The sequence below is a fragment of the Nematostella vectensis genome, chromosome 14 (genome assembly GCF_932526225.1).
Source record: "Nematostella vectensis chromosome 14, jaNemVect1.1, whole genome shotgun sequence".
In the NCBI taxonomy this organism is placed as follows: domain Eukaryota; kingdom Metazoa; phylum Cnidaria; class Anthozoa; order Actiniaria; family Edwardsiidae; genus Nematostella; species Nematostella vectensis.
This window is the reverse complement of record NC_064047.1, coordinates 6,827,780-6,843,150: the sequence shown is the minus strand read 5'-3', so window position 1 is coordinate 6,843,150 and position 15,371 is coordinate 6,827,780. Positions and strand designations below refer to the sequence as shown.

Sequence of the window (15,371 nt, the reverse complement as noted above, 5' to 3'; positions counted from 1 at the left end):
CGTGATGTTGGCTCTGGAATAACAACATTAGAAGGTTTTTTCCCTCTCAGAATAGTGGTTCGCGCTAGCTGCTTACTTCAGAGCTGTTTTGACTCAAAGATGCAGCCAGCACTACTAGCAATGATGGAACAATTTATTTCAACGAGAAAAAACTGGTCAACCAAAGACAAAAAGGCGCTGGTCATTTATTGATCGAAAATATCTCAAGTGGTTGTTTTAACATATATTTTTTGTATTAAAATTCCGTGATATTGGCTCTGTAGCTGAAGGGTAAAAGCAAAATGTCTAGAATGAAAAAACATTGCAGGCCCCTGGCGGCCAAAAACTGGGTCATTTCTTATTAAGGAATCTATAAATACTATAGTTTTTCTATCTGATACCTGACTGCGCAACCACCCCCCCCCCCCCCTCCCCCAACTCCGCCAATCCTCGGGAACGCGCTGCATTGTGGGATGCTTTTTTTTTATTTTGCTTGGATTTAAACCTTATAAGTTCTGCAAAACTCATAAATTGGTATATATATGACGTGGTGAAGCTATTGTTTAGGAGAAAAAAAAAAACGCAAAAAATTAAAACGGAATGAAATGGAATAATTCATAACAACGGCTGATAAAGGTCTCGTCTCGGAACTTTAGCATCCGGGAGGCCTTAGACCCGGGAAGGGGGGGACGATAAAAACAGACTGGGGTGATCGTCAGCAAAATCAATTTTAAGCCTATAGGAGGGCACTTTGGGTGTGGTCAAATTTTTTTCCATATATCGCATTCTAAGACGGCTAAAATGGGCCTTTGTTGTTTCCCGTAACCTGTTGACCGTGAATTAACGCCAGATCTTTGACTTTTCTAGCGTATTATTTTAATTCGAGAACTCGAGCTTGTCAGGCGTAACCTCGCGACGGGTTTTAAGATATCGCTTTCAAATTTTCGGTATCTGATAGATAATTATGCCATGTCAAAGTGTGTGAGGAATTTTCGATTTTCGACTGAAGATCGCTTTTATAGCACTTTTCGTGTCCAAATTTTGCCAGAAATGAGAGTTCCAACTTTGATTCGTGATATTTTGTTGACAGTGTCAAATAACAAAAAGTCCTCACACGCTTTGGTAGATCATCTATCTGTCATTGAGACGCAATTACGTGCAAGTGCATGCGCAATAACGCGAAGGTGCATACGCACTAGAATGGACTCCGTACTTTTGAGTTTAAGGCGTCAAAACTTAAACACGGGATTAGCTATTGCAAAAATAAAAACTTGCAGGAGATTATTCAATCTTTTTTCTTTTATTAGATGTATAGTTTGTACATGTAGTGAAAATTTCGGCGCGACAATATTTTTTTCCGCGGACACGTCGTTTACCTTTACCGAGACATTAATATGTATCCTGGATTCCTGTATTGTGCATGACAAATAACTGCCCACAAACCTGCGACTCCTTGAACCAAGAAGTCTGATTTGACACACCCAAAGAAATTAGTGACCCCTCTTTCTAACAGTATCCTCACGCCCCCCCACCCCCCCCCCCCCCCCCCCCCCCCCCCCCCCTCGAGATAATAAATCTCAGGCTTAGCCGATCATACATCAAGCCACATACCTTCGTATCATATTTCTCAGAAAGACGTATGGAACCCACCACCAATGCCGGGCCGATGAAGCAAGGATTCGTGTTAACGATTGGAGAAACTTTATTGCACTTGACTTGAATGTAGATGTGCGAGCTCGCATGAATTTCCCGCCAAACACTCTGAACATAGGGCATAATGAAGGAAATATTTTGGGTGCGTTTTTTTTTATAGCGTAGCATATTAAATTTATTGGTTTAATATATTGGTTTATTTCCAATATAAAAGATCCTATATCCACTCTGTATGTGTGTAGATTGTCTTGATCCTCTTTTTATTGGAAACTCTATCATGTTGACAAGTGCAAATATGAACATTTAGCAATAAATATTGTGCCAAGTGCAAGTTGCAGCTCATTCCTTGTTCTCTGAATGGTCGATACGATGTGAGAGGGAATACGAATAGGCAAAGAAGCATGTCTCTTGGCTCTGTGTCTTCTCGGTGTTTAAGTGACTCACATAATGGGATGCATCTTGTTTTGAAAGGAGGGTACCGTGCTGAGATGGTTCAATTATCCTTTGGGGAAACAAAATGGGGAGGAGCATGATAATTGTGATCGCAAATTGCATCTCCCTTCAAAGAATGGTATACCTTGCTGGGAGATGATGCAGTTATCATTTTATGAGATGACTTTTTAGTTAATTAAAGTAGATGATTAGAATAATAATAGTTTGCTAATTTGTCTGCAAAATGCACGTTTTTTTTGCGGAAATAATTATTTTCACACTTTTATAAAATATCATACTTTATCAAATCTCAAATCATACTTTTTAAGAATTCCCCAATGATAAACTTTTTATACCAATAACACCCTTCAAGTATCTATCAACCCTTCTATGTAGCTACGCCATCTGGAAATCGCACAATGTAACATCCTCTGGGACTTTTCAAAGTATCTTTAGAATTTTTAATATTTTCAAATATTATGTTAATACGTTTCATTCAGCATTTATTATTTTGTCCATTTTTTTTTTCTTTTTAACTCTTCTACTTTTTTTCGAGTCGCATTTTAAAAAGGCTTTATCTCTTGGTTAAGTTATTTTTGAGTTTTACTGAAGCCGCAAAGTTACCCGAAAATTTCGTGAAGACATAGGAAATATTTCGTAGTAACTTTTAGTAATATTCGAGCCCTAGAAACTCCTTACCATGGATATCTTTCTTTTTTTTTTAAATGTCATTCACTACTATAAATATTGGCATGTTCTCCTCTTATGCAAACTGTCCGCTACCGGGGGTCGTTAGCGTTTGCGGTATTACGATATTTGGTAAAATTTCTCCCGGTATTTCGGGAAAATTAATTTCACGTCGCGTCTTCTATCAGTGTGAAGTAAGGTACACTTTCTATTTTAGTTTGTTGAAAGTAGAATCATGCGACCTTTTCGGAATAGAAAGAAAAGTATTGTCGTATGCAGTAGATACAAGTGTTTTTTTTTCGAATTTTGGACGCGATACTACGGTATGTGAGTGATATTTGGACGTGTTATTATGGTATTTTATTACGGCGACTTTTCGGACGCGACATTACGGTATTTGCGATTTTTGGAAGCAAAATTACTGTATTTGAGGGTCCCCAACGCCCCCGAACCGTAAACTATCCACTTTGATGAAAAATGTTTTGATTTTATCAAGAAAAAGTTCAAGCGCGCTTTGCTTGAATTGAACGCAAATTTCTCGCATACATCTAAAGATAGCTAGCTGGTTTGAATGGTGTCAACTTTTAACATAAATAACCCTTGTAAAACAGAATGCCTAAAGTCACACTAATACAATACATTTCTTTTACCCTTTGCATCCATAAAAATAATACTGTTAATACATAATTACATTACATAGTTACATAATACATTACAAAATACATTTCTTTAACCCTTTGCATCCATAAAAATAATACTGTTAATAGATAATTACATTACATAGTTACATAATTATGGTATACTTATTATGTTGTATTAAGAAAAAAAGATTTATAGACACCTTTTGACAACAGATTAACTTTCCAGCGTCTTAGGATCTTTTAAGGTAAGGTGATGTTACACGCGACGTTTTGCACCATCGTTTTTTCGCGCAACATGCTGCACGAAAAAACGATTTTGCCGTGTAACATGGTCTTCCGTCTCGTTTTTTACGCAACATTTTGTTTTGCAACATGTTGCAGGATTTTGAATCAGGATCAAAATCTTGCAACAAAAAATGACGAATTATGAAAAAATTGTGTAACATCACGTCGCCCTTTTTTTGCAACAAATCCCACAATCCATTGTTTTCCAAGACGATTGTCCAAGAAATATACCCGGTTCACGTCATGCGGACCAATGTGTATTATGGTGAAGTTTTGTAAAACGATCTGTGTAACATGTACCCCGAAAAGGGTGGCGTTATTTGTTGCGCGAAAAAAACGATGTTGCAAACGACCCGTGTAACATCAGAGGCAAGAATTTCTTTTAGGAAAATAAATAAGCTGCTTTTTTCAGGTAGATTCAGAAACAAATTTATGTTATTACAATTCATTGCGCTTTTTATTCCTTTTTGTGTCAAAATTTTCAATTTTTCCGAGTTTTATTTTTTTTTTTAATAGAGCAAGTTATCTAACGCGAATTAAAGTTTAGCGATGTTTTGGTTTGACTCGATAATAGCTAATCGGAATTTGTTAAATTTCCACAAATCATTAAAAAACCTTAGAAATGGCAATCAGCATTTTTTCTCAGCTTTTTTTCTCAATGGAAGCAAATACTAAATTAGCTCTCTAGAAAATACTCGAGCATTTAATATGCGGGTAAATTAAACAGTGATGGAATTTCAGCCTTGCTTTACAACCCTATTCAGAAAACTAATTATGGTTTAATGATGTACATTAAACCACGACCTTTTTGTGACATTTGGTATCATAATTTTCATCCTCAAATTATTACCCCTACTGCCACTGTTAATCCGGTATAATCGTGATTGTTAAGCGATCTAATTTGTGTGGCAGAGGAAAATCAAAATGGTCTTACACGCTTCCTAGCCTCCTTCGCAGGCGTCTTGAGTGCTTTCGTTCCTGTTATTGGGATTTTTAGGGCCATGTAGAAGCTATCGGAAGATTTCACCACATTGGATTGGTTTGGATTGATGCAACACAGACGAAGAACGGGAATACAATAGAACAATGTAGGTTATCTAGCCAATCCTGTTAGGCCTTACGAGCGGACTTCTACACTTCTCGATTTATATATATTCTTTTCGATTTCGGGCTTCCTGTGGCGTGATAAAAAAGCGGGGGCCTGCCCTCCGGTTCAACTTAGGTTCAACTCGCCCTCAGTACCCTCGCTTCCATGAATAGTACCACAGGAAGCCCAATTCATAAAAAAATAGTCCACCAAATGCCTGCGGAGGAGTCAAGGCAGCTCCAAAGTCAGCAGATATTTTCTTTGAGAGCCACTATATTGTCATTCAGGGCCGTAGCAGGTGGTGAACGATAATTTTGAAAGTCATATAATTTTTTTTCAGTCCGCTCAAAGTAGTGTTTTTCGATTTTTTTTTCATACGACAACATTATTATTGGAGAGGTAATTGGGACGGTAATTTATGTGGATACGAAAAAAATGCAGTTTGGTGGGGAAATATTCTCCTGTCTTAGAGCAATAAGAATCAGGTCCATAGATATTAAATGATAAAATAATCTTAAGTCGGAAAATTATTTCCAATTCATTTTTTCATGGTGAACTTTTGATAGTCGATAATGAGTTAAAGTACCAGCTTGCAAGGGTCTTGTTAAGGGGAACAGGTGCAAGTACAATTCAAATAAATAGACTCAAAAATGAGCTTGAGAAAACAATGGCTAGAATATTGCCTTCAGCCTTTTGTTTTGACGCACCCTCCCCCAAATCCCCTACTGGGTCAGTAAGCCTCAGAAATGTCATCTATCATGATATTGGGCTGGCTTTTCATCGCAATAATTTCACCATCATCTTCACAAACAGTCACCGATATCTCATCTCCCGGAAGAGAAAAGGAAGTCGATTACTTTGTCAAATTTTGGGGCTCATTTTTAAATGCGACCGTTTTGCATTACGTTTTTGTAAGACACGCCATTGATTGTGGCTTCGAGTGCCAACAGAGGCAAGGATGTGCTTCGTATAACATCGAGCGCCAGGCGAGCAAGATTCACTTATCGTGTGTGTTGCTAAAGGCGCGAAAAGGAGACGTTGGCACCGAGCTACTGGCGGGAAACGACACATTTGACCATTACAGCAAGGTAACTGTAACCCACGACCCAAGCAAATGGGAGACCTATTCAACATTCAACCATTTCAACAAAGAGATCCAGAATTTATAAGATCTGCTGCACCAGAAATTTGCAAGAAAAATGTTACAATTGACAGCTTGATGCCCGATACAAAGTATTTGCCTAGGCTGAAAAAGGGGGTTTATTCTAAAAAATTCAAAATAGTTGCTATAAAGTCGTGGTCATTTCAACAAAAAAAAATCCAGAATCTATAAGATCTGCGGCATCAGAAATATGCAAGAAAAATGTTATTATAAAGCTTGGGAGGCTTAATGGATTATGTTCGAAGCTCAATATTGTTTTCGTTTTTAAGGCGATTGAAGGCAAAAATAAGGGAAAAACTATTGGAAATGAAACTAGTGAAAGAGAAAAATATCTGTAGCAGTGCATCGTAGGAGCATGGCTTATAATGAGAGATTTTTTTATGTTTGAAGCATTTCACTTATGCAGCACAGAAAATATTAAATATTAAACGATGCACTGAAACTGATTTGTTTCTCTTTCGCTACTGATTCATTTCCACTAGTTGTTGTTTCCTTTTTTAGCTTTCAGTTGCTTTAAAAACAAAATAATTGTTTGAGCTTCGGTTAAATTAAGACCTCATGCTGTCAATCATAAAATTTTTCTTGCACTTTTCTGAATTTTCTTGATATGTAGACAAAAATGATAAAGAATATGCTGGATCTCTCTGGTATGTCGCCAAAGTCTGACAATAAACGTCCCGTGGAGATACTGCAAAGGCATAAAAAAAGACCCATTTTGTTTTTTCGGGGGTGTTCAGATTTTTATCAGAGAACTCAACCCCCCCACCACCACCACCCCCGACAAATTAGGTCAACTTTTTCAGATTTGCCCCCCCCCCCCCCAAGAAAAATTCTGGGTACGGGGCTGGTTGGTTTTTCTCCCGTCGGGGGGTAGACCAAACATTGTCTCGTCATATCGAACTACAGAACTAAAAAAAAAAAATATTTCACGCTTTTGTGAGCAGTTAAAAATCTGTACTTAAACAAGCATAACATCCTTTAACTTCAACATATACATTCAAACTCACTACAATAAGCTGGAGCATTGCATGGTTAGTTGTAGCCTCGCCCTCAGGCGTCTTTTATGCTGCGCGGCCAGCTTCTTTAGTGACGTCACCACGTGATTTGCCTGCTTAGAGCGTCCGCCATCTTGAGAGCTGACAGAGAGTAGCCTGGGATGAAGCTAGGTTAGTTGTAGGAAAGACGCCGACTCTAGCACCTGTTTCCCTTAAACGAAGAACGAATTTTTATTACGTTTTTAGAAGAGTACAATATTCGAGAAAACGGTCTCCCCTAATAGTTTTTTTTATCTTGCTTCGAGGCGGCCTTTGATGATTGTAGATTGTCAATAATGATCAGACCACAAACTCAGAAAAATCTTCAACCGGAACAAAATCAAGATCAGTTAAAGCTGCATAAGCAACACCAAGCAGATAATTGACAGCCACAACAAACGCATAATCGCCTCATCAATGACAACCGAAGACGTCCCTACCTCCCTCGCCACCGCCAATAACAAAACATGCAACTGCAGACAAAAGAACGCGTGCCCCCTTGACGGATACTGCCTCCAATCATCTGTTATCTACCAAGCTACTGTAACAAGAAAAGACAACAACACCTCCGAAACCTACGTAGGACTAACCGAGAACGAATTCAAGACAAGATATAGAAACCACACCGCCTCATTCCGACACGCTAAACACAGAAACTCGACCGAACTAAGCAAGTACATAAGGAGCCTCAAAGACAACAACATCGAACACTTTATCTCATGGAAAATCCTGTCATCTCACTCCGCCTACAACAGCTCTAGTAAAAGATGTAATCTCTGACTAAAAAAAAACTGATCATTATTCGCCAACCCAAGCTATCAACTTTAAACAAGCGTAACGAGCTAGTGTCTTCGTGCCGCCACAGGAACAAAGCCTTGTTATGCAACAGCTGAACTATTAGATTTCATCATAATAGCCATTCAAATTTCGCGCCCTATTTTTATGTAAATTGTGTATTTAGATAGTATATGCCCCTGATGAGTGGGCAACCACGAAACAGGCTTGTAGAGATATATTAATATTTTCTTCATTTTTTTTTTATTATTACAGATGTCTTGCATGGCTGACGACGGAATAATGACAACAGACAATTGCAATATAGGTAATTATTCTTGGGTAAAAGGCTAATGGTCAGGCTGTAGGTCACAGTAGTTAATAACTCGAAAACGGAAAAACAGACTTATTTTAGTGGGCAGCCCTTTTTTGTGCAACAAATTTAGCTTTGTGTAAAAAAATCTATGGCCCTGTGTGTGTAGTATCCATCTCTCTGAAAGGGGGGTGGGATACTTCGTTGCAGCGACCACCTTCCTAGGTAAAAATTGGATATCTAAGTGGTAAAATCGATTACCCAAAGGTGTAGTCCCAAAGATTAACCAAAATAAAGCAAAATGAGAAATGCTATCCCCCACCCTTCCTCTCATACAGCCCTACAGCAAACATGGGAATAATTTTTATTTATTTTTTTTGCTATGGAAAGAGAGAATATAAAAATAAACTCCTCCTAATAAAACTTCAAGTTGACAAAAATGTCGCACATTTAAAAAAAATCAAACGTGAATTTCACTTTCAGGGAAAACATGTGGACACATCAAAACAGAATACCCGTCTTCCCCCAGTGGACATTACGTGATTGACCCCTCGGGCGAAGATGGGGAACCCCCATTCCCGGTATTCTGTAACATGACGTCACAATTGGGTTCTGGCGTGACAGTGGTAGGTCACGACAGCGAAGATCGATTACTAGTTGACGGAAACTATAACAGCCCCGGATCCTACAAGCGTGATGTCACGTACAATCACGTGACGGTCACGCAACTCAAGGAACTGACAGCAATGTCAAGCCGCTGTGAACAATTCATTCAATACGAGTGTAAAGGATCAGCTTTGTTTCATAGTGCTGAATGGTATAATTGGTGGGTGTCACGTGATGGAGAGAAAATGACGTCATGGGGTGGTGCTCCGTTGCGTAGCAACAAGTGTGCATGTGGGGTGACTGGAACATGCGACAACGCCGCCAATTCATGCAACTGTGAGCTCAATGATAACGTTTGGCGGGAAGACAGCGGGTTTCTTACAGACAAGGAAACACTGCCTGTCATTCAACTAAGAGCCGGGGATGTTGATTCATCTATCGAAAAAGGGTATTACACACTAGGCAAACTGATGTGCTATTAAACGCTACGAATACTTTTGTAACACCCAAGAGGAAGTAGATAAATTGGTGTCATGTAGAACGCTGTGAACATTATGTAACACACAAGAAGAAGTAGATAAAATGGTGTGTTAATGAACGCTATGAACACTATGTTACACCCAAGAGAAAGTAGATAAATCGATGAAGATAAACTGGTGTGTTATTGAACGCTATGAACACTATGTTACACCCAAGAGAAAGTAGATAAACTGGTGTGTTACTGAACGCTATGAACACTATGTAACACACAATAGGAAGTAGATAAACTGGTGTGTTACTGAACGCTATGAACACTATGTTACACCCAAGAGAAAGTAGATAAACTGGTGTGTTACTCAACGCTATGAACACTATGTTTCATCCAAGAGAAAGTAGATAAACTGGTGTGTTAATGAAACGCTATGAACACTATGTTACACACAAGAGAAAGTAGATAAAATGGTGTGTTATTGAACGCTATGAACACTATGTTACACCCAAGAGAAAGTAGATAAATCGATGAAAATAAACTGGTGTGTTATTGAACGCTATGAACACTATGTTACACCCAAGAGAAAGTAGATAAACTGGTGTGTTACTGAACGCTATGAACACTATGTAACACACAATAGGAAGTAGATAAACTGGTGTGTTACTGAACGCTATGAACACTATGTTACACCCAAGAGAAAGTAGATAAACTGGTGTGTTACTCAACGCTATGAACACTATGTTTCATCCAAGAGAAAGTAGATAAACTGGTGTGTTAATGAAACGCTATGAACACTATGTTACACACAAGAGAAAGTAGATAAAATGGTGTGTTATTGAACGCTATGAACAATATGTTACACCCAAGAGAAAGTAGATAAATCGATGAAAATAAACTGGTGTGTTATTGAACGACTTATATAGTGGTGTGTTATTGAACGACTTATATAGTGAAACGGCTAGCGCGTCGAGGACAGTTCGCGCGACACGGGGTAGTAGCCCGAAGCTTGACCGGGTTTTCTAACACGGGGAGAGCGCGTCACAAAGCAAGGCGCATTTCAGCGAAAATTAAGGGAATTTCTTAAAGTTTAGAATTTAGCCTAACAAACCCCTGCCCTTGGCATGGAAAAACGCGCCGCTAGGGGTTACTTTTTACCAGGCGGCGGTTACAAAGCGCGTCGTTCGAAAGTGGTATGAGGTTACACGCAGGGACAGGGCTCCACGGAGGAGTGGAATTATAACCAGTTTACGTGGGAAAACGTTCTTTATTCATCACTAAATAGACATTAAATATTATGGAGTCAAAATATTCTATAGCCCGGGGTCAGGCATGACAACATGCTATGTGAGTCATGCGATGTGCTTAATTGATCTCTTGATTTTAGTTAAATTTCAGCTTACGTAGATGTACAGGCTAATTATATTAGAGACTGCGATGCTGTGATCCCGATCTACGTAGTTCAACTAGTCGCTTATTTTGTTTTGTCCTGCTAATTTTTTAGAATATAGAATGTCATTTGCGCCAGCAAAAAGAAGAGGCAGTTCCTCGTTCACTATGTCTTATGGGAAAATTTACTAAGGCGTCAGATTAATGTCTTCAATATTTGTTTAATCGTCCTCGATGGGACTTGAATCACGGTTTCGTAAATACTAATTATGACCTCAAAGTAGTTATAACAATTTGGGTTATTAAAATAACCTTATAAAATCATTCATCCTATGCGACATGTACTGAGCAAGAATCACGTGTTTTGCTTACTGTTGCTGTTTCACCATTCTGTAAAATAAATGTTCTATGCAGTGAATAATCGTCGGTGGTTATGTCACAGGTAGCCCAGGCTCACGGCGAGTGTAGGAGTTTATATGAGCGAACAAATCTCGTTGAAATAAATATGCTGATTTGAAAATAAAACAGTAGCTTGACGTTGCTGCTACTCAAACCCGCCATTATTTGCCATTTTTTTAGCCGCTGCGAATTTTTCCCGTCGCCTTCTGTATATAAAATAGAAAAGGTTGCAAACTCCGACAACCGCCAAATTCCAAAGTGCTCGACAAATCCACCGATCTTTTCGAAATCCAGACTCGCACGGCAAAATAAACCTCGCAGAATCATAGCACACATATTTATCTTTCCAACCATACCTTTTAATCGTCTATTCATCCCCGTTTTGCCGTTTGAGCGGCGAGAATCTTTCTTAGCGACGCTCGATAGGCCGTTCGTGGGGAAATTCTACCATGCCAAATTCTACCAGCCGGGATAGGGTGCTTCGCATCAGTTTGACCTTGCCATGTCTGTAATAAACCTACAATCGCCGAGAGCCTGGGCTACCTGTGGTTATGTCTTTTGGGGTTTCCATGGCATTATTATAAGAAAGTCTCGTAAAAAGTAACAACGGTGTCCGCTGAATAGTGGTAAAAAATAGAGAGATTGTTAAAGGCGGGGACAGTGAAATGTGTTCGTCTATATTCATATCTCCTAAAAAATATCTCTCATGAAAAAAATATCGTTCGCCAACCAAACTTGGTAGTTGTCATTTATGTTTCCAGGGGTGTGCAATAAGATGATCACGGGACGTCATCGATGACTAAAAGTAAAACATCGTATGACAACCAAACTCGGTAGGTGTCATGTTGATGTCAAAGGGGGTCCACCAATATGGTCACGTGATTATGACGTCATCAATAACGTTAATAGAAGCGTCGTCAATCCAGATATATAATATATATATCTTTTTGTGTGTAGCATGATGTTCTTCGTGTTCAATAACACACCAGTTTATCTACTTCCTTCTGTGTGTAACATAGTGTTCATAGCGTTCAATAACACACCAGTTTATCTACTTCCTTCTGTGTGTAACATAGTGTTCATAGCGTTCAATACCACACCAGTTTATCTACTTTTTCTTGGGTGTTACAAAGTATTCGTAGCGTTTAATAACACATTAGTTTATCTACTTACTATTGTGTGTAACATAGTGTTCATAGCGTTCAGTAACACACCAGTTTATCTACTTCTTCTTGTGTGTTACATAATGTTCATAGCGTTCTATACGACACCAATTTATCTACTTCCTCTTGGGTGTTTAATAGCACATCAGTTTGCCTAGTGTGTAATACCCTTCTTCGATAGATGCATCAACATCCCCGGCTCTTAGTTGAATGACAGGCAGTGCTTCCTTGTCTGTAAGAAACCCGCTGTCTTCCCGCCAAACGTTGTCATTGCTCTCACAGTTGCATGAATTGGCGGCGTCGTCGCATGTTCCAGTCACCCCACATGCGCACTTGTTGCTACGCGACGGAGCACCACCCCATGACGTCATTTTCTCTCCATCACGTGATACCCACCAATTAAACCAGTTGCCCTTTTGAACAAGAGCGGACCCTTTACACTCGTACTGGATGAATTGTTCGCAACGGCTTGACATGGCTGTCAGTTCCTTGAGTTGCGTGACCGTCACGTGATTGTAGGTGACATCACGCTTGTAGGATCCGGGGTTCATATAGTTTCCGTTAACGTGGAATCGACCTTCGCTGTCGTGACCTATCACTGTCACGCCAGGACCGAATTGTGACGTCATGTTACAGAATACCGGGAATGGGGGTTCCCCATCTTCGCCCGAGGGGTCAATCACGTAATGTCCACTGGGGGAAGACGGGTATTCTGTTTTGATGTGCCCACATGTTCTCCCTGCATAAATGAAATCACCTCAGTACGAAGGTCAAGGGCACATGCGTGACAGAGCTATAACGACGAATTAGATAACGATGAGGTATCCTTTCTAATTAATGCCTGGTGCACACTAGTGACATAACGACATGGGCGCGTGCACCCTTATGTTCATATATTCAAGTATGAATGGTTCGACAATTTGACATTAGCCCAACATAACGACATGAACATAACGACATAAGAGAAAAACATGTTTTTTCTTTTATCTCATTATAGTGCGCGCGACTATGTTGTTATCCGTTATGTCACTAGTGTGTACTAGGCATTAGCGAATGTCAAGGGCGGCCACTTTACGTCTTACCCATATTGCAATAGTCGGTCCTTATTATCCCGCCCTCAGCCATGCAAGACATCTGATTTGAAAAAAAAAAATCAATGAAAAGTATTAGAATAGCTTATCGGACCCGCGTCCCCTACCCCCCCCCCCCCCCCCCCCCCCCCCCCCCCCCCCCCCACGAATACGGACATATGAAGAAAACGTTGTCGTTTTGAGGGACTGGTACGGAGGACTCTTAGTTTCTTTTCCGGTACCTTTTTTTACCAAAGATGGTCACAGTCACTGTTTTTCTCTTCTGATTACAAGTCATAATGTTTACCAAGCACCTGCGGTACGGTAACCTTAGTTTTTTCAAATAAGGAATATATTTTTTCCTTATATGGAAGTGACCGCGTTTGGCAAAAACGAACAATTTTTGGCTAAATTTTCTTGATATGATCCCCAAAATTTGGATGTGGGAAACGCTTGTTTTCAGCGTTACGAATATTTTGACAATTATCAACTACTTTGACAATTTTGTATTATACCAAAATTTGTATTTTTCCCGAACTGACAGTATTTGCAGGTGCGCGTTATTTTGAGCCATATATTTCATGAAAATCCGCACGCAGCCTTTCAACAAATTAACAAGCTAAAATTTTGGCAGCCATTGACGCCATGAGCTTAGAATGCCTATAAAAACTTAAAAAGTATAATGAAAAACAAATACAGAAAAAGAAATAGTGATTGCTGCAAATAGTTTGCGAGAGAAAAAAAATCCCCACAAGGTTTTTTGACAAGCGCGCGATTCATTAAGTACCCACTGAATTATCGCATTTAAAATAGTATGCCTTTATTCCTATCAGATTATCACCTCTTAACGATGATAAGCGAGTGTGAAAGTTCGGAATTGTGAAATTACTTTAATACAACAAATTGAAGGAATTTTGGATTTTTGATGTGATGGACATTTGCCAGATAGCGATTTTTATCTTATCTTAGATGTTTATCTAAGATGATACATCTAAGAGAGGAGAGGAGGGCGGGAGGATGAAAGTCTGCTCATTGCCTTTCGCAAAAAAGAAGAAAAAAGAAGAAAACAACGTCTGTGGTCCTGAATTGTTATTTTTATCAGAAAGCAGTTAGAAAGTCTCCCATTCGCTTGGGTCGTGGGTTACAGTTACCTTGCTGTAATGGTCAAATGTGTCGCTTCCCGCCAGTAGCTCGGTGCCAACATCTCCTTTTCTCGCCTTTAGCAACACACACGATAAGTGAACCTTGCTCGCCAGGCGCTCGATGTTATACGAAGCACATCCTTGCCTCTGTTGGCACTCGAAGCCACAATCAATGGCGTGTCTTACAAAAACGTTATGCAAAACGGTCGCGTTTAAAAATGAGCCCAAAAATTTGACAAAGTAATCGACTTCCTTTTCTCTTTCGGGAGATGAGATATCGGTGATTGTTTGTGAAAATGATGGTGAAATTATTGCGATGAAAAGCAATCTGAATAATATGATAGAAGGCATTTCTGGGGTTCAGAGTAAAACGTGTCAGCCCTGACCAGAGGGTCTGTTTGTTGTCGGTAATTAAACCAGGACCCGCAATATAAAAGGGCTTAGCTCCGCCCTCTTTCGGCTGAATAAAATTCAAACTTCAAGATGACAACACGCCGTAACATTGCGTCGGTAGTGAGACTTTTTATGTTATCGTTAATAATTTGAACTGATTTTTACTGCACATTCCTGCTTTTTTGGTGGGTTATTCATTGTTAGTAGCAAAGAGAAAATAAACCGAGCAAACGAGAAGAAAAGCGCTTCAAAAGTTGAGTTTGGGTTTTGCTCCATGTGGGCAAACAAAATACGCTTGACTGAACTCCGGAGCTCCGCACCGAGTAGCAGTTAACTGAAAACTGAGCCTTTCGTGGACCTGGACCAGGTCCAGGACACTGCATAAAGGCGGAGATCCCGTGTACAAGCTTTTTTCTAGTAACTGTATAGAGTTCTAGTTAATAAAGGACCAATATAATGATTATAACAATAAAAGTATTTTTGCACAAATTACAAAAAAATGGACATCAATCATTACAAAAATTTTAAAGTCTCCTGTTCAGTAAAAGCTTATATGTTGATCATTTTTAATGATTTCCCATTTCTACTTAGTTTCTTAATAAATAATAACGATTTATATGACGACAGTCTGCGTTCGTAATATATTTTGGAACAGACAGCCAATAAGCTAAATGCAAAGATAATTGCTTTTAC

General features: G+C 39.3%; 2 protein-coding genes across 2 annotated transcripts; one reads left to right on the top strand and one right to left on the bottom strand.

Annotated features, from left to right (window-relative positions):
• Window positions 1–5,447: 5,447 nt before the first annotated feature.
• On the top strand, window positions 5,448–10,039 carry LOC5515977 (neurexin-4). The gene is made up of 3 exons (XM_032385859.2): window positions 5,448–5,852; window positions 8,011–8,062; window positions 8,531–10,039. Exons 1-3 carry the CDS (start codon window positions 5,511–5,513, stop codon window positions 9,133–9,135), a joined length of 999 nt encoding a protein of 332 aa, XP_032241750.1. The 5' UTR covers window positions 5,448–5,510; the 3' UTR covers window positions 9,136–10,039.
• A 330-nt stretch (window positions 10,040–10,369) lies between these two features.
• LOC5515982 (neurexin-4) lies at window positions 10,370–14,681 on the bottom strand. The gene is made up of 3 exons (XM_032385858.2): window positions 14,295–14,681; window positions 13,156–13,207; window positions 10,370–12,812 (listed from the first exon to the last, which is right to left on the bottom strand). Exons 1-3 carry the CDS (start codon window positions 14,634–14,636, stop codon window positions 12,208–12,210), a joined length of 999 nt encoding a protein of 332 aa, XP_032241749.2. The 5' UTR covers window positions 14,637–14,681; the 3' UTR covers window positions 10,370–12,207.
• Between the last annotated feature and the right edge of the window lie 690 nt (window positions 14,682–15,371).

Coding starts and splice junctions, on each gene's coding strand:
- LOC5515977 (XM_032385859.2), top strand. CDS start 5,511: ATGTCATCTATCATGATATTGGGCTGGCTTTTCATCGCAATAATTTCA. Junction 5,853..8,010: donor CATTTGACCATTACAGCAAG/GTAACTGTAACC, acceptor TTATTATTACAG/ATGTCTTGCATGGCTGACGA. Junction 8,063..8,530: donor AACAGACAATTGCAATATAG/GTAATTATTCTT, acceptor TTTCACTTTCAG/GGAAAACATGTGGACACATC.
- LOC5515982 (XM_032385858.2), bottom strand. CDS start 14,636: ATGCCTTCTATCATATTATTCAGATTGCTTTTCATCGCAATAATTTCA. Junction 13,208..14,294: donor CATTTGACCATTACAGCAAG/GTAACTGTAACC, acceptor TTTTCAAATCAG/ATGTCTTGCATGGCTGAGGG. Junction 12,813..13,155: donor GACCGACTATTGCAATATGG/GTAAGACGTAAA, acceptor TCATTTATGCAG/GGAGAACATGTGGGCACATC.